This window comes from Equus asinus, chromosome 6, assembly GCF_041296235.1.
Source record: "Equus asinus isolate D_3611 breed Donkey chromosome 6, EquAss-T2T_v2, whole genome shotgun sequence".
Taxonomy (NCBI): domain Eukaryota; kingdom Metazoa; phylum Chordata; class Mammalia; order Perissodactyla; family Equidae; genus Equus; species Equus asinus.
Window position 1 is genome coordinate 81255209 of NC_091795.1, and position 19861 is coordinate 81275069.

General features: G+C 39.2%; 1 protein-coding gene across 1 annotated transcript in view; it reads right to left on the reverse strand.

Annotated features, from left to right (window-relative positions):
* The window catches only part of RAB10 (RAB10, member RAS oncogene family), a 73351-nt gene extending 53870 nt beyond the window's left edge, over positions 1-19481 (reverse strand). The window contains exon 1 of the mRNA XM_014856705.3: positions 18683-19481. Coding sequence (XP_014712191.1) covers positions 18683-18809 — 127 coding nt within the window. The 5' untranslated portion in view covers positions 18810-19481. The remainder of the gene's footprint in view (positions 1-18682) is intronic.
* Positions 19482-19861: the final 380 nt, after the last annotated feature.

Consider the following 19861-nt stretch of genomic DNA (forward strand, 5'->3'; position numbering starts at 1 on the left):
TAACTCAATAAAAAATTTAAAAAATAAAAAAAAAACATAAAAAGCACACAGATAGACAGATAGATATACAGACCTAACACAAATACAATGTTATCTGTTAATTATATCTCAATGGCAGGAGGAAAACGTAAAAAAAAAAAAAAAAACCTGCCTGAAGTTAAACAGCAGCAACACAGACATCAATAAATCCTTGTTCTTTGCACTATACCATCCCCACCTTATCATTCTGGCCAGTACTTCTTAATTTTCTTGCTGGATTCCTATCCTGTCTACACTTAAACACTGGTATTCCTTACAATTTTTAGAGGTCTTCTCTTCTCACTCCATATTCACTGAAGCCACCTAGACTTCAACTGCTTTTATTTCTCCAGGCTAGATTCTACTCCTTACCTCCCAGACATGACATACAGATGTCTACTGGACATATTGACCTAGATATCCTAAAGGCACATATCTCAGCTCAAAAACTCCTTATCATGCCTCTGAGACTTTCTCCTATTTGCATATTCCCTAAGTTAATGGCACCAATCCACTCAGCCAGTGCCAGCATAAGAAATATGTGGCATGGATCTAATCCTGCCACTTACTATCCCTTCTACAGGATGAAATACAAGCTTATTGCCAGATCATACAAGGCCCTTCACAGTTTGCACCACACAGTTTCTAACCACCTGACATTCCAGACTCAAAATGTCGATAAATAGGAGACTGGTTGACTAAATTGTGATATATCTAATGGAACACTATGCAGCAGCAAAAAAAAGAAAAAAAAAGAAGAAAAAACTATTTAACACTGATGAGGAATGATCTCCAAGATACATTCCAGAGGAAGAAAGAAAAAGAATAAAATACACCTATTTCTGTGATGTATTTATTTAACAGAACCACCTTGGTTCTCAAACTTTAGCTTGTATCTAAATCATCTGGAGGGCTCTCAAAACAGATAGCTGAGCCCTACCCCAGGAGTTGCTGCTTCAATAGATCAGAGGTAGAACACAAGAACTTGCATTTCCGGCCAGTTTCCTGGTGCTGCTAAGAGATCCATGCTTTGGAACCACCGTCTTCAGAGCCACTGCATTCTCTGTCATTCTTTATCATCTTTGAAGAAAATCAACCCACCACAGACTATCCAAATTCAAAATGGCTGAGGAAGGCCAAATACTGCCTAAAAGCAAATCATCCACTGAAGCAGACCATGGCACTTATGTGAGAAAATTTAACTGACAAATAGCAAGGAAAATGAGTCAAGCTGTAATACTACCCTATGGTGCATTTCAAAATCTACAAAACAACATACAAACATGCAATACTAAGCAGGCACATGACACCATTGCTTTCAGGAAGATGTGTTTTACAGTAGAAGAGTCAAGAACAAATTAACAAAATTTTAAATTATTTACTCTTGAAATTAAGTTAGCTACAATGCTTTCCTTAAAATTAATGTTTAAGACTTCCAATTCTCCTTTTCCAGCTACTCGTTCCCATTAATCAATAAGTAAATTTACCTAACAGCAGACGATAAAACAATCTGTACTTGAGAATACAGTTCCCTAAAAAATTCTCCCTCAACTGAGCAATTTTAAACTCAGTAAATCTACTAAAATTCGATAGAAGATCAGGAAAAAAGGCAAAATGACTTAAGAAACAGACCATTTGACACGAACATTTTTATGAGGCTAAAGCAAAGTATTCCAAGGACAGACAGAACGTCAAAGACGGAGCTGTTACCCGAGACCGGAGAAAGTGTTGAAAGGGCAAACTGTGTTTAACTAAATCACCACCGGAGTTGGAAATCATCATTAAACAGGAAGACCACAACCTAGGGAAAAGGGTAAGAGCATTCATATACTTAGACTGCCTCATCACCAATGATCTAAATAAACAGTGCCTGCTAAAGAGCATAATCTAGAAAAAAATCAAAATCAGCTCAAGAAAATGTGTGTTGAGGGCTAAAGAAGAACGTTTAAAATGCCTTGTATTTAAAAAAAAAAATGTCCTGCGATTTGTGGCCTCTATATATAAAAACATCTTAATAAAGAAAATTTTCCAGAAGAGAAATTGAAGAAAAATTAAAGCGGAGAAGTCATATTATAGTGTAAACATTAGTTACACTGGTGTTTATCAGGTTGACAATGAAATTATTTTTTTTCCCTTAAGCACACATTAACCATTAATCACAAATAGCCCAACAAAGTAAACAGTCCACATGCTGCATAATTTATATTTATCTGTGTTATATATTACTATTTAATATTTTTATTAGAATATTTTATTGTACAGAGAAACACAAACTGCCAAACTCTGTCTGACTTATGATCCAAAAAGCTCACTATTCTTGAGGGAGGCATATTAAGTTAAAAGCATGGCTGACCCCCGCAAAGTCTATCTTAAAGGTTAGGTATAAGCCAGTTTCACTAAGATGCTATTTATGGTTCGGACATTCACACATCTGTGCAGACCCTCTTTTCATTTAAAAGAGAAATTACTTCTTTAAATCTATCATTCACTATGGAAAAATCCTTCTATTTATCCCCAAAACTCACTTTTCAAAGGATAACCCTCCAACAATTCTAGTACATGAGAATTGGTAAATAAGTCTTAAATTTACGTTCCCAAGGCTCATAATTTTCTCTTTGGATTATATTCACCCTCAGGCTTCACTTTTCCATCAACGTATCCCAATTTTTAAAAATCCTTCTGAATATGAGAAATTATTTTTATTATTTTATAGTAAATCATTTATCCAACATCTTGGGGAAAAAATATTTCACAAAAGTTAAACTGATTATACATAAGACACTAAAACTTAGTCATTTTTTATTATGTCTCCAAAATACATCAAACTTTCTACCCTGACAGAGACTATTAAAAACATAAGAATTTCTTCTCATTGATCATAATCACCAATTCACAAATCTCTATCTGTATGTATAGTAATATAATAGTTAATCTTCATTTTTGTTTTCAGGTCTCCTCCCTAAATGTCTATCTGGTCTCATTTCCGGTGGCTGAACATGCTACCTGCATACCAACAAAAGTCTGCTGCTTCTCAATTGCTTTGGGTTTAATAAAATGGGGTTAAAATCAAAGTCAGTAAGGCACTAAGAAAACACCAAGTACTGTATGTGGCTTTAATTTAGGGGATTTGTGAATATATGATTTGTTTTGGTCTAGATTATATTCAGAGATTGATGTAAGACTAGTCTCTAGATAAACATAGTGTTATTCGCTGGTTGGTTAAAATTTTCTATCTTAAAAAAAAATTCTACATCTTTCTTGAAGTATAGCAACCATAACTATGTAAGATAAGAAAAAACAGAAAAATAAGATTTCTTAAAAAGCATGAAGCTTGTATTTCCCACAATATGAAATGTCTTAGAAGAGCAGCAAAGGTATTGAGAATCAGATTCTAACTTCAGGTGCTGAGAAAGCAGTGGTACACTTCAAAATGCCCCACTAGAGCTGAAACTCCACAAGAGCAGGCGCCAAGACTGTATTACTCACCGCTGTATCCCTGGTGTCATACAGGGGACCTGACACATTGTCAAACCTCAACTTCTTTCTTCCTAAGATTTTATTTTTCCTTTTTCTCCCCATAGTCCCCCGGCACATAGTTGTATATTTTTAGTTGTGGGTCCTTCTAGTTGTGACATGTGGGATGCCACCTCAGCATGGCCTGATGAGCGATGCCATGTCCGCACCCAGGATCCGACCCAGAGAAAACCCTGGGCCGCCAAAGCAGAGCACGTGAACTTAACTACTCGGCCACGAGGCCGGCCCCAATTTTTTTCTTTTTAATAAACAGCAAATACAAGGGTTTATAGATAAACTTTCTAGTTTATTTTTTTTAATGACTAAGTTCCCCTTGAAATACACACCTTTATTTTGAATCAGACACCACATCTTACACAAAATAAACTCTCAAGACATAAAAAGCAAATGTAGCAAAATATTGGCCATTGAATCTAGCAGAAGCTCAGACGGGCATTCATTGTAATAAGCACCTTAACTTTTCTGTAGGTTTGAAGATTTTCAAAAGAAAAAAAAGTTTTTAGAACTCATTCACTTAGGCAAAGAGCTAACGTATGAAAAATTATTTTGATATATTTACCTTCCAAAGCGCTCTTGCACCCATTTATTATGCTAAGTATATATCCCACATATAAAAATACGCAAAAAGACACTATTGGATTTTTTTTAAATTCACCTTTATCCATTAATATCTAATTTAAGGAAGGCAAAGGCATTTTTTATAAGACTAAGAATATATAAAGAAGTAGAATAACTCAATACTCACACTTCCTAAGGACAAATGTTTACTAGGAGGTTTCAAACCAGCAAAAATCAAGAGTGAGAAACCTTATCATTCAACGCCAAGTGCTCTAATACATGGGACACACTGAAATCCTCTGGTAGATTACGAATTTGCTGAATCATTTGTTGTTCAGTAGCCTACAAAATAGTATACATCAAAAGCAGAAGACTGAAATTTAAGACTATAGTCATTCTTCGTCCAAAAAACAAAAATACTCCTTTCCCCCCACAAATAAATCAGCCAAGAATTATACATCTAAATCAAAGCTGTTTCCTTTAAATTACACTGTTCTGAATAGTAGTGGAACTACTGTAATTTTCCACATTTAGTTCACTATCTTACATAACAAAAATATCAGTATTTTGAGGATGGACTGGATATTTACAAAAAGAATAGCAAATATCATTCATCCCTAACTCTATTGGATGTTATGAGTTAAAAAAGGAGTCAAAAATCATCTGGAGTCAAAAATTACTTCAAATTCCAGTTAAGATAGTGGAGAAAGCTCTTTCTAACTCCTTCTCTCCAAAGACACAGCAAAACAAAAAGGAAAACAGGAAATACAAATTCCACCTTAATTTCAATGAATAGACATCGTAACTCTAACCACAACAGACGAAGACAAGCTTATGACCTCACAGCCCACTGAAGAAGATACCAATGAGGAACAAGCCAATTCCTGTCTCAGAACCCTGGAAAAGTTTAGCAATAGGAGGTATCAGGTACCGAGCAGAAAGTGAGGGCCTGATTAAAGGCTTATATAAGGACACCCCAGGACCTAGCCTCCATCTCACATAGGCAGATATTATCACTCCCCAAGACTTAGTAGGAGTCTAAAGGTTTATTCTCTGGAAAATCTGAAACAGACACACACTGAATTTAGGTGAATAAGTGACTCAACAGAATGTGGGGACAAGACTAAAAACAGGGAGATTAAAAAGCCTCACCCAGGCTTACAGAGCTTGCAAACATCCTTTTTTAATGACCCATTCTTAATTATGAATGTATACCCAGAAATCACCAATCATTTGAGGAAAGGCTCTAAAATAAAATACAGAGTAAAACAGCTTGGGGTAGGGGTTAGGGGGGAGGCACAGAAAACTTGAAGGAAAGAGACAACCAAGAAATAGAAGAAAACGTCAAACAAGTTATCTTTCAAGAAAAGATACTGTATTCATGAAACGAGAACAGAATGCTTTAAAAAACAAATTTTAAGGAATAAACAATACAAAGCAACTAAAAATTAAAAAATACAACATTTGAGGGGCTGGCCCCATGGTCGAGTGGTTAAGTTTGTGCGCTTCGCTGTAGGCAGCCCAGTGTTTCGTTGGTTCGAATCCCGAGCGCGGACATGGCACTGCTCATCAAACCATGCTGAGGCAGCGTCCCACATGCCACAACCAGAAGGACCCACAACAAAGAATATACAACTATATACCAGGGGGCTTTGGGGAGAAAAGGGAAAAAAAAATAAAATCTTTAAAAATATGCTATTTGAAATAAAACCTTCAATAGAAAAGTTAGAAGATAAAGTTGATGAAATCTCCCAGAAAGTAGAACAAATTAACAAACCTGAAAAATAGGAAATTACACAATCAATCCAGGAAATCCAACATTCAATTAAAAACAGAAAATAAAGGGAAAAAGTTATAAGGGGGAAAAACACAAGAAAAACGTCAAGAAGTGAAGGATCTGAAAAGGCCCACCAAGTATTCAGAACAATGGATTTATTTAAAAAGGCCTACCCACTAGGGTACATCAATGTGAAATGTTACCAGGGATTCAAAATATTTAAAGATCTAAAAACTTACAGGGACAAACTAGGCCACAAATAATGGATAAAGAAGCAGAATGGTATTGGACTTGCCAGCAACATCAGAAGCTAGAATACAACAGAGTAACGCTTTCAAAATCCTAAAGGAAAACTGTTTTCACCCTAGACTCCTACGTCCTGTCAAACATTCAGTTGAGTGAAAGGCAAGAATTAAGACATCGTAAAGCATGGAAAGCCTCAAAAAATTTCCTTTGCCATGCACCTTTTTGCAAGAAGCCACTAGAAGATGCTATGATCCAAAGCAGTAAACCAATTACACTATTACACACAAGATAAAGGCAAAGGAAATTCCCAAGGCAGTAACTGCAACAGGCCTAGTTAATAACCAATCCATTACTGAAGAGGGAAGGAGAAAAGATCTAGGGTGGGAGGGGGGAATTCTCTCTCTGATGGTTTGACTGTATAGAAAATCATTTTGAGAAGTAGTTGGAGGATGCAGGAAGACGTGACAATGGATAAAGGAAATTAACCAAATAAAGAACTTTTTAACTTCAGAAGAAAGAAATAGTCAAAATGGCCTATTTGGCTTGACAAGAAATATTTACCTGGGCATATTAAGGTAACCACTGGATATCAAGTTAACAAAAAATTGAGCTAAGTGGGATGAGATTATAAAAGGTTAAAATTCTCATCTAATATTAAATCAATGACTCAAGAGATGGCTGTATAAGCGTATCATTTGAAAATACAGAGGTATAAAACACAAGAGCTAGAGGATGCCTCTGAAGAGCAGGACTGGGGATGGAGAAGGGATGTGACAAGAGATTGCTTTTTTTGTTACTATAAATCTTTCAGGATTATTTTATTTCAAATATGTGTATATATCACTGATAAAAATTAACTTTAAAAACAGTATAAATTATTATAAAAGAGTAAATCACTAATTTTCACTCCTAGAGGGTCAAATGGAATCTCTGAAACCTTCAGAACATCTCCATCATCTGACTGACTACATGATATTAAAAAAAAAAGAGACTGCACATTCAATAAATGGTACTTGAACTGGATATCCAATCCATAGACCAAACATAAAAATAAAAATAGGATCAAAATACATCATAGGCTCACATGTAAACGTAAAACTATAAAACTTTTAGGGAAAAACAGAAGAAAATCTTCAGGATCTAGGACTAGACAGAGTTCTTAGACACCAAAAGCATGATCCATAAAAAAATTAATAAATTAAACTCCATCAAAATTAAAAATTTTTTTAACCTTCAACAAAATGAAAAGACAACCTAACAATTGGGAGAAGATATCAGCAAACCATATATCTGATAAGGGGTTAATATCCAAACTATATGAAGAACTCATACATCAACAACAAAGGAACAACCCACCCAATGAAAAAATGGGCAAAAGATCTGAACAGATATTTTTCCAAAGAAGATATACAGATGGCCAACAGGCATATGAAAAGATGCTCAATATCCCTAATTATCAGGGAAATGCAAATCAAAACTACACTTAGGGGGCTGGTCCTGTGGTATAGCAGTTAAGTTTGCACACTCCACTTCGGTGGCCTGGAGTTCACTGGTTCAGATCCTGGGTGTGGACCTATGTACCACGTATCAAGCCATGCTGTGGCAAGTGTCCCACATATAAAGTAGATGTTAGCTCAAGGCCAGTCTTCCTCAGCAAAAAAGAGGAGGACTGGCAACAGATGTTAGTTCAGGGCTAATCTTCCTCAAAAAAAAAAAATTACACTGAGATATCACCTTACACCAGTTAGAATGGCTATAATCACCAAGACAAAAAATAACAAGTGTTGGAGAGGTTGTGGAGAAAAGGGAACCTCACACACTGCTGGTAGGAATGCAAACTGGTGCAGCCACAACTGAAAATGGTATGGAGATTTCTCAAAAACTTAAAAATAGAAATACCATATGACCCAGCTATCCTGTTAGTGGGTATCTAGCCAAAGAACTTAAAATCAACAATACAAAGAGACTTACGTACCCCATGTTCATCGCAGCATTATTTACAATAGCCAAGACGTGGAAGCAACCCAAGTGCCCACCAACTGATGATTAGATAAAGATGTGGTATATATATACAATGGAATACTACTCAGCCACAAAAAAAGACAAAATCATCCCATTTGCAACAACGTGGATGGACCTTGAGGATATTATGTTAAGTGAAATAAGCCAGACAGAGAAAGACAAACACCATATGATTTCACTCATATGAGGAAGATAAACAAACACACAAAGACAACAGTTTAGTGGTTACCAGGGGGAAGGAGGTTGGGGGTGGGCAGAAGGGGTGAAGAGGCACATTTACATGGTGACTGACATACTAATGTACAATTGAAACTTCACAATGTTATAAACTATTATGACCTCAATAAAAAAAATTTAAAAAGATGAAATCTTGCCATTTGTGACAACATAGATGGACTTTGAGGCTATTATGCTAAGTGAAATAATTAAGATGGAGAAAGTCAAATACCATATGATCTCACTCCTAAGTAGAAGATAACTACAACAAACACACACACAGAGACAGAGATTAGACTAGTGATTGATTACCAGACGGGAAAGGGGGAGGAAGGAGGGCAAAAGGGATGCCAGGGCACACGAGTATGGTGATGAATGGTAATTAGTGCTCGGGCGGTGAACATGATGCAGTCTACAAAGAAACTGAAATATGATGTACAGCATCTGAAATTTACATGTTATAAACCAATGTTACCTCAATTAAAAGAATTAAAATAAAAAGATATAAAAAAATTAAAAAATTTCATTCTGTGAAAGGCCATGTGAAGAAGACAAGACAAGCTGTAGACTGGGAGAAAATATTTGGAAACCCCATATCCAACAAAGGACTAGTATCTAAAATGTATAAAGAACTCTCAAAACTCAACAGTAAAAAAAAACCCCCAAACAATCCAATTAGAAAATGGGCAAGTGACATGAGCAGACATTTTGCCAGAGGATATACAGATGGCAAATAAGGATGTAAAAAGATTTTGCAACACCTCTGGCCATCGAAGGAATGCAAATTAAAACCACAATGAGATTACCACTACACACTTACCAGAATAGCCAAAATACAAAATAGTAACACCACCCAATGATGGTGAGGATGCAAGAGAAACTGGATCACTCCTGCTGGTGGGAATGTAAAATGGTACAGCCACTCTGAAAACTGGTAATTTCTTATAAAACTAAACATGTGATTACCATGCGACACAGTAAATTGTACTATTTATATCAGATAAATAAAAACTTACGATCATACAAAAACCTATACACAGATATTCACAGCAGCTTTATTTATAACAGCCCAACACTGCAATCAGCCCAGATGTTCCTCAACAGGTGAAGGGTTAAACAAACTGTGGTGAATGCATACCACGGAACACTACTCAGCAACAAAAAAGAACTGATGCACACAACAACTTGGATGAACCTCCAGGGAATTATACTGAGTGAATAAAAGCCAACCCCAAAAGATTAGATCTCATATGATGCCATTTATATAACATTTGTGAAATGACAACATTTTATAAATGGAGGACAAATTTTGGGAGGGGAGAAATGGGAGAGACCAGAGGAAAGAGGTGTAGTTAAAAAAACACATGGAGGATCCTTATCCCTTGGAAGTTCAGTATCTTGACTGTGGTGGTAGCTACACGAATGTTCAAAGTGACAAAACTGTAGAGAATTTAATACACACACAGACACACACAAGTACAGGCATACCTCGTTCTACTGCAGTTTGCTTTACTGCACTTCAGAGATACTGTGTTTTTTACAAGACCTTCCACCAGCAAAAAGATTACAACTCTCTGAAGACTCAGATGATGGTTAGCATTTTTTAGCAATAAAGTATTTTTTAATTAAGGTATGTACATTGTTTTCTAGACATAACACTATTGCACATTTAATGGACTACAGTATAGTGTAAACATAACTTTTATATGCACTGGAAAACCACAACATCCACGTGATTCATTTTATTGTGATATTTGCTTTATTGCAGTGGTCTGGAATTAAACCTGCAACATCTCCAAGGTGTGCCCGTACAGTCATGCATGACATAACGACGTTTCAGTCAAAGACACACCCTACACACAACAATGGTCCCCTAAGATTATACTGGGGCCAAAAACGCCTATCAGCCTAGTACCCTTGTAATATCGTAACACAACGCATTCTCCATATGTTTGTGGTGAGCCTGATGTAAACAAACCTTCGCTGTCAGTTGTATAAAAGTATAGCACATACAATTATGTATAGTACATAATACTTGATAATAATGATAAATGACTGTTAATGGTTTATGTATTTACTATATTTTTATTGATATTTTAAAGTAAAAAGTTACAGTTAGCTAAGGTTAATTTCCCATTGAAGAAAGAAAAATATTTTTTATCAATTGAGTGCAGCCAAAGTGTAGAGTGTTCATAAAGTCTACAGTAGTGGACAGTAATGTCCTAGGCCTTCGCATTCACTCACCACTCACTGACTCACCCAGAGCAACTTTCAGTCCTACAAGCTCCATTTATGGTAAGCACCCTTTACAGGTGTAGCAATTTTTTATCTTCCATATTGTATTTTTACTGTACCTTTTCTATGATTAGATAAGTTTAGATACACAAATACCACTGTGTTACAAGTGCCCACAGTATGCAGCACAGTAACATTCTGTATAGGTTTGTAGCCTAGGAGCAACAGGCTATACCATACAGCCTACATGTGTGCTAGGCTACATCATCTAGGTTTGTGGAGGTACACTCTGTTACGCACAATGATGAAATCGCCTAAGAGCACATTTCTCAGAACACATCCCCGTCATTAGGCAACGCATGACTGTACAAGTAAAACTTGGGAAACTTGAATAAGACTGGTGTACTGCATCAGATGTTAATATTCTGACTGTGATATTATACTATAGTTTCACAAAATTACCATTGACAGAAACTGGACAAAATGTACAAGTGATGCCTCTGTATTATTTTTTACAAGTGCATGTGAATCTACAATTGCCTTAATAAAATTTCAGTTAAAAAAAGTCTGCATAAGCACTGCTATTGATATGAAAGAAACAAATCAACACTGTTCTCTGTTCTGATTTTGATACGTTGTACTTTTTCGGTCTCCACAATAACGGTTTTTCCATTTTCTTATGTTTTACAACCTTGGATGTTGTTTCTGGGTCATACTGGAAACAGTGTTCCATCACCAGTTGCTGTTTTCCTCAAAAACATATTATTTTTCATCTCTGGAAAGAAGGACAAACATCAAGCAATCACTTTTGCTTGTAACCCAAAACATATGGCACTGTCTTCAAAGAAAACTTTTTTTCTCATTTCAGACTTCCCTTCAGGTGAATTTTTCTAGCCATCTTTTCAAATTCTTTTGCTTATAATTCAAATTTAAAGAACTTATTCATTAACCCCAACCTTCATCTATCTGAAGGAAGCACACTCCTGACCTTTTAGACTTTCATCAGTCTTACGGGTTCAGACAATGTTCTATTAACCTGAACACTCTCCGTGGTTCCTTTAAACTCTTCCTTTATGACAGAAGCATCTCCATAAGCAGTTTTCCCAGGCAGATCTCGTTAGCAATCAGACAATTTATATTTGGTGCTAAATAAACATCTCTTATTTGTAAATCATCACTCAACAAGCCCCTACTCCTCTGTTAATCACAGCTGCTACCACAGCACTGACTGGGCAACCTAGTACCATTAAAAGTTGAAAGAGAGTGCCACTATTTCTCCTATCATTCTTTCCCTTTTACAAACCAAACTGGAATGTCACTATTTCTTTTGCCACATCTTGTACACCATTATACACCATAATTCTTGAAAAGAAAATAAATATCCCTAACATTATCAGCTCAGGTCTGCTCTGTTACGCTCTAAGTTTACAAAGTGCAAGTACCCTGAACAAACCCCTTGATATCTGGTGCTAAGACTTGTTACTTCCCCACTCCTGTCCAAAACAACAACAAAAGCACCTGCAACTCCACTTTTCAAATTGAAATTGATGAGTAGGAGAATTATCTTATCATTAATTGTTTTTTAAACAAAATGAAATTCTCAGAATGAGAAACATGGTCACAAACAGGACTGGATCTGGATTCCAGTCAAAACTCTTTCACTAAGTAGCCACATCTTTTGGAAGTTACTTCACCTCACCAGTCTCAGTTTCCTGACTATTAAAATTCATTGCAGGGCTCTTTCCTGCATTTTTATTCCATGATTCTAACATTCCAAGGAGTTCTAGATAGATACACACAAAAAGACAAACCTGCCTTCAATATCTAAAAGTCTAGACCAATGATACTAAAGCATGAAGAGTACCATAAAGGATCCTCTTGACTTAATGACTACTGGTTAACAGTAGCTATCACTTGGAACAATGAGGAGCCATCTGTGATTACATGCTCTTTTAGAGAGCTGGGTCAAGTGTAGGATAGTTTTTGGGTTATTTGGAGGTTTTTTTGGGGGGGGAGGTTGTAGTAAAATATAAAATTTATCATTTAAATCATTTTTTTAAGATTTTATTTTTTTCCTTTTTCTCCCCAAAGCCCCCAGTACATAGTTGTATATTTCAGTTGTGGGTCCTTCTAGTTGTAGCATGTGGGATGCCGCCGCCTCAGCATGGCTTGCTGAGTGGTGCCATGTCGGTGCCCAGGATTCGAACCAAGGAAACACTGGGCCGCCTGCAGCGGAGCAGGCGAACTTGACCACTCGGCCATGGGGCTGGCCCCCAAATCATTTTTTTAATTGTGGTAAAAAAAACACGTAACATAAAACTTATCATCTTAACCAGTTTTAGTGGATAGTGCAGGAGCGTTAAGTATATTCATATTGTTAGACAACAGATCTCCAGAACCTTTTCATCCTACAAAACTGAAACTCTATACCCACTAAACAACTCCCTGGGGCCGCCTGTTGGCGCAGCGGTTAAGTGTGCATGTTCTACTTTGGGCCTGGGGTTCACCAGTTTGGATCCCGGGTGCGGACATGGCACCCCTCAGCAAGCCATGCTATGGTAGGCATCCTACATGTAAAGCAGAGGAAGATGGGCACGAATGTTAGCTCAGGGCCAGCATTCCTCAGCAAAAAGAGGAGGAGTGGCAGCAGTGAGCTCAGCACTAATCTTCCTCAAAAAAACAAAAGAACCGAACAACTCCCTATTTCCCCCTCCCCCCAGTGCCCAGGGGACTATCATTCTAGCTCCACCATTCTACTTTCTGTTTCTATGAACTTGACAGCTTTAGACATCTCATATAAGTAGAATATACAGTATTTGTCTTTTTGTGCATTTTAACCACTTAAAAGTGTACAATTCAGTGGTATTAAACATATTCACAGTGTTATACAACCATCTCCACTATCCATTTCCACAACTTTTTCATCTTCCCAAAGTGAAACTCTGCACACATTAAGCAATAATCCCCCAATGACTGAAACTCTGTACCGATGAAGCACTAACTCCCCATCACCCAGTCTCCAACCACTATTCTACCCTGTCTATGAATGTGCCTATTCTAGGTCCCTCATAAGTAATTCCATACAGTATTTGTCCTTTTGTGTCTGGCTTGCTTCACTTAGCACAGTGTTTTCAAGGTTCACCCATATTGTAGCATGTATCAGAATTTCACTCTTTGTTAAGGCTGAATACTTCACTGTATGTATATACTACATTTTGTGCATCCATTCCTCCCTCGATGGACATCTGGGTTGTTTCTACCTTTTGGCTATTGTGAATAATGCTGCTAAACAGACAATAATGAGTGTTGGTGAAGGATGTGGAGAAACTGGAAGCTTGGTGCAGAGCTTGTAGGAATGTAAAACAGTGCAGTCACTGTGGAAAACAACATGGTGGTTTCCCAAAAAATTAAAAATACAATTACCATATGATCCAGCAATTCCACTTCTAGGTATATATTCAAAAGAATTGAAAGCAGGGACTTGAACAGATAATTATATTGTAAAGTTCATTTTTGATGTCAGTCATCCTAAGGGGTGTGAAGTGACGTCTCATAGGGGTTTTTATTTGCATTTCCCTAATGATTAGTGATGTTGAACAGGTTTTCATGCACTTATTGGCAATTTGTATATCTTTGAGAAAACATTGGGAAGTTTTTAACCAATCCTAAAAATATCTGTTCAAATGAAAGAAATTCATTAGGACCTCTGGCATTCCTGCACCATGAGCCGCTGGCTGCCTCAGTATCATGGCAAAGTCCAGATAGAATTAATATGACAGAAGTCTTGCTCATTTCTCTAAAAAGCAGGCTCTCCATATAAAATGGGCTCAGCTCAACTTAATTAACCAGTTCCTTTTTTTTAAGATTTTACTTTTTTCCTTTTTCTCCCCAAAGACCCCCGGTACATAGTCATGCATTTTTAGTTGTGGGTCCTTCTAGTTGTGGCATGTAGGATGTCGCTTCAGCATGGCTTGATGAGCGGTGCCATGTCCACATACAGGATTCAAACTGGCGAAACTCTGGGCCGCTGAAGCAGAGCGCGCGAATTTAACCACTCAGCCACGGGGCCAGCCCATCAACCAGTTTAAACTCAGGTTAATGGAACCATCGTACTCTTCCAAAGCTCAGCAAAAACACTCAGAAAGACAACAAAAAGGATGCATACATTCTACCTCTCACAGAAGCAAGAGCCTTTACCAATTTCTTGCATGGAGCCCAGAGACTCTATTTCCCAATGAAAAATAATCCCTATGGAAAAAGTAATGAGAAGTCTAGGGGTGGAGGGAGGATTAACAACACCAAAAGGGAGCATTCAGTAAAACAGCCCGCTGAAAGTTTCTGCTTTGGGACAAGTCCATGAAACTACCACAACACTAAAGTGCAATGCTTTCCTGAGCTCATACTGCCAAGAGGGTTATGGTCAAATCAACCACTGAAATCTGCTCATCCAAAACCAGTAACTCTCTTTAGCAAATACTTTTCAAACAATCTTTGAATTTCCAAGACCAGTTTTATCCTAAAATTACTATATTAGCCAAAGAGCTAATATTCTTAAGTAAAATCTGATCTCAATCCACTTCACATATCTAATGCTCAGAAAGTAGGTAGAAAGGAAAATATTAAAATAAAACTGGTCCCAATTCTATGTTAGAGGATCCTGATTGTACAGCCTGCCTGTGTGCCTTCATTATCACGCACCCATTAAATGCATGGACTCTTCTAGGTGCTTACCATATATCAGCAAAACAAAAAGACAAAGATCTCTGCCCTTGTCCAGCTTATATTCTTGTGTCCCTGGAGTCACTTTGAGGTTGGTGAGTGTGGAACATACCAGTAATACGTTTTTGCAACTCTGTCTGCAATAAATCTGACCATAAATATCATACATAATTTTGGATATAGATGTGTGGGGACTGAAAGTATACAGAAAAATTTAAATACAGAAGTCTTTGTGAGTACTACAAGTAAGCACCATAACCCTATAAAAATTCTTCCAAGAATCAATAACCAATAAGTAACTAAAATGATTGTGCCTGAAATAATGAGGGCCTCCCTTATATTGGCAGTTGGGCCCTTCCAAACATCTGCAAGGCTAACTATTTCTTCAAACCTCAGGAGGTTTTAACAATCAAGTGACATCTCAAATTTCACTATCATTCATAACTAGAGAATGCTCTAGATTTGAAAAAAGCAAAACAAAACAGAAACAGAAACAACTCCAGTCAAGTGACAAAAATTAAAATGTCCTAAAAGTAGTATACATTCAAAGTATTTCTAGATATCTGCACATTAGCCCACTGGCTAGTTTAGACTGTTTAGACATGAACTGTCCAATATGATATGACAGCCACTAGCCACATGTGACTATCAAGCACTTGAAATCTAAATTGAAATGAGCTGTAAGTATAACACACACATACTGGAGAAAAAGAATGGAAAAGACCTCAACAATTTTTTAATCTTGATTACATAATAAAATGATAACATTTTGGATAAAAATGAGTTAAAATATATTAACTTCTTTTACTTTTTTTAATGTGGTTACTAAAAAATATCCCTGTGGCTCACATTTTATTTCTGGTGGACAGCACAGATTTAAGACAACAGTAGACTTCTAAACCTACACAAAGCTGACATATGCAATGTGCTGGAGCTGTACAGTACTGAGAATTTTATATTTACATATTTATTCATTTCTCAATTTACACTGTTCAGCATATCTTCTATATCAAAATATCAACCATATCAGACATTTTTATATCAACACATGAAAGTTTCAGAGTCTAAAGTGAAACTGTTTAGCAGAGAACTAACAAGTATTTGGATGACCACTGTCTGCAGGGCATTCAATCCCTACAGTAACTTGTTCTGCCGCACTTCAGCAGCACAAGTCACACAATCTCTACATGGCTAATAAGCACTGTGCTCCTACAGTGTGCCTGGCACAATGCTCTACTCTCATAGACCCACAAAACCCTCACAAACACCGTACTTGTAGATACTATTATTAACACTATTTAAAGAACAAACAGAAGCAGAGGTTAAGCAACTTGCCAAAGTCCCACAACCAGAAACCTGTAGAACTAGGATTCCAACCCGGCAGGCTTAATCCAAAACCACCACAAATTTTCCCTAGTACAAGGAGTAAGCAGATTAAGTCATTCTATTACAGGATTGCATTTAGTGGTGGGTACGGTACTGTTACAAAAACACAAGCACTTGGAGTTAATGCTTTGCTTCCTACCCTCCATCCCCACCCTTCTCAACGGCACATTAAAGTTGACCGCCTGAATTAAATCCTTGATTTTACTACAGGTCTCCTCTACGCTCCCTTTCCCAGGAAGACCCTATCCCATCCCTCTGGTCCAAATCCTATTTGTCCTTCAGGCTTCATTTAGCCATCATCTCCATGCAAGCCTACCCAAACTCCCCACGATTTAAGTTAGTCACCCCTCCTCCCTATGCCTACCTCTGTTGTAGCACTTCCCACAGTCTACTGTGATTGTCCTCACTAGATTGCTCCTCGAGGCGGGTACTGGCTTCACCACTTATTCCCGGTGCCTAAAACCGAGCCTAGCATTAGGTGCTCAATAAATATTTGCTGAACTATCTCACCACCTGACCCACCCAGCTACAGGTAAAAGTGGAATATTAAAAGCAAACTTAGTGGTAGGAAGTGCTAACCCACAGGCAGAGAACAAATTCTAAGTTTCATGAAATTCATAACAGGCCAAGAGAAGAGTACAATCATCAGGAAATAAAGATTATGATTACCATGACATCCCTCCTCCCCAAAAAAGGGAGTAAAATCAAATTCACTTTAAAATGATCACTTGCCCAATTTAATTTCAGTACAATTTGTTTTATGAGAACCAATTAAGCAGCTGATAAATATCTGTCATAAGAAATCCAAATGAATGATTCCAGTAATGTTACAGATTATGTGAAATCAGTTTTAATTTTTAAAATTAATTTAACTTTGACAATTTCCCAAAGTTCAAAGCAGACTGCAGTTGCTTTTTAAAACTGTCTCAACATAGACCTAGTTACACTTAAAATGGGTTCAAATGGGTTTCCTTGCACTGCCCCAATGCTGACTGTGAGCTCCAAGTGACAGAGGCAACCAAGCGTCCTTTAAGAGATATACTGTGTGGGGGGAAAAGATGAGTTTCACATACAATTCATTTAACACAATTCATGTTAATGCCACTAAATTTTCTAACCAGAATCGAAAGGGACTTTCCTAGAGCCTTCCCTTTTCTTTTCCTAAACGGGAAACGGATTAAAAAGGTCAACCTTTAGCTCTTACTTCCACACTAAGTAATTCTGAAACATAAGGTGAAAATACATTAGAAGTCCTAGGGCTGTGGCTCGCTGAACACTTTCCTGTAAATTCCAGCGTAAAGGGAGAACTTCATTCTTTCGGGTTTGAGGACAGAAACTGATCGTCTCTCTTAGAATACTGTTTCTGTGGATGTCTCGAAAAGCACCGAGAGGTGAACAGGCCACAGAGTCGCACTCCAAGCACGAAGAGCCTCCGATTGTTTGACACATCAATGGATTAGTCAACGCGGGGCAACTCACTTTTCCCCTCTAATTTGCTTTAATTATTCCATTTACAAATCCTCAAGTTTACTCCAACTTAGAGCCACACGGAATTCTCTCTTTGCCCTGAAGTATAAATTCAGGCCCTTAGCAAGTGACTACTACTGCTTCAATCCCAACCACTAAAACAAATCCCTTACATATATCGTACATCTAGTAACGCCACATAAATACGGAAAAAGCCAGTCTAGTCGCTTAAAGAAACACGATTCTGGAACGCTGCTAGTGCTGCATATTTTGCAACAGCAGGCACAGAGCAGAGTGGGAGACTTGAGAGCGAAACACCGGATGGAAAGCATGGGAAGACCCCGCCCCAGCCAGCTCGATGCCGATTCAAACAGTAACTTGGGTCTGTCGCTTGGAATCGCAATCACTGAAACAAAGGCGCATGTTACGGGATGCAAGATGTCTGGAGTGAACAAAACGGTTTGCAGCTACAGAGACCGTCCACCATCCTCCCACAGGTCTTACCTATAGTGGAAATAAACGTGGTATTGAAGGCATCATCCGAAAAGCGAAAAAGGACGCAGGTCTTCCCCACTCCCGAGTCCCCGATCAGGAGCAGCTTGAAAAGCAGGTCGTACGTCTTCTTCGCCATTGGGAGGAGCGGCCCAGGCTCTCGCCGCCGGCGGCCCCAAGGGATCGGTCCCTCTCACTACTGCCAACTCCTCGCTCGGGCGTTCTCAGGCCGGAGGACCGGGAAAGCGTGGGAAAAGGGGTGCTCGAGAGGGCGCGGGCGACCTAAGAACGGCCTCGCCGAGGCAGCCCCGACGGTGCGGCGTCCGGTGCCTCCGAGGGCGGCGACCGCGGCTCCGCAGCCTCTCCCAGCCGCTCCGCCCGGTTCCGGGGAGTCGGTCGGGACAAAATGGCCTCCCCTCCCCCTTCAGGGCTGCTCGGCCGGGACGCTCCCACGGGCGAGCGAGCAAGCTCTGCCGTCGATGGAGCGCGGTGGGCGTGAGGACAGCCTGTCTCCTGAGCAGAAAGTCCGCGCTAGGACGCGGCGATGGCAGCGGAGGAGGGCCCACAGCCGACGAGCTCAGCTACATAGCCACAGGAAGCCGAGCCGCCCGGCCAGAGCCACCTTTTCCCCGTGCCCTCTCACGCCGGCGTGCGCGCTGCCTGAGACGCACGCAAGGACGTACGCCGGCCCTCCCCTCGCGCCCTCGCCCTGCGGCCCGCCTCTGCGCACGCGCGCCAGAGGGTGTGGGGGCACGCGGGGGCGAAGGGCGGAGCGCTCGCGTCTCGGAGTCTCTGCCTAAGGCCCGGCGGAGAAGAGAGAGGGGAGGGGCGAGAGAGGGTGAGGCCGCGGGCGCGCTCCCTGTGGCCGCCTGATAGGGTGCGCGGCGTTACGAGCACGCCCCGCGAGGAGTCACTGCCTAGTGACTGCGCAGGCGCGGCACGCTGGAGTAGCCCTTGACCCCTTTTCCCTCCTGGGGGTCGTTCTCCCGCCTGCGCTGCGGATGCTTTTGGTCGTGTGTGTCGTTTGTGTCTAGCTGAGGGTCTTGGCGCAGTGACGGGCTTGGGTAGCCGTGTATTCCTGTGTAACGCGTGAAAGCGAGAAAAAGTCGCGCCCTGAGTCATTTAATAGCCTCTTTGCTAAAATGAGATGCATCCTGGAGTTCCCTCCCTCGTGGCTAGTCGTGACAGAGG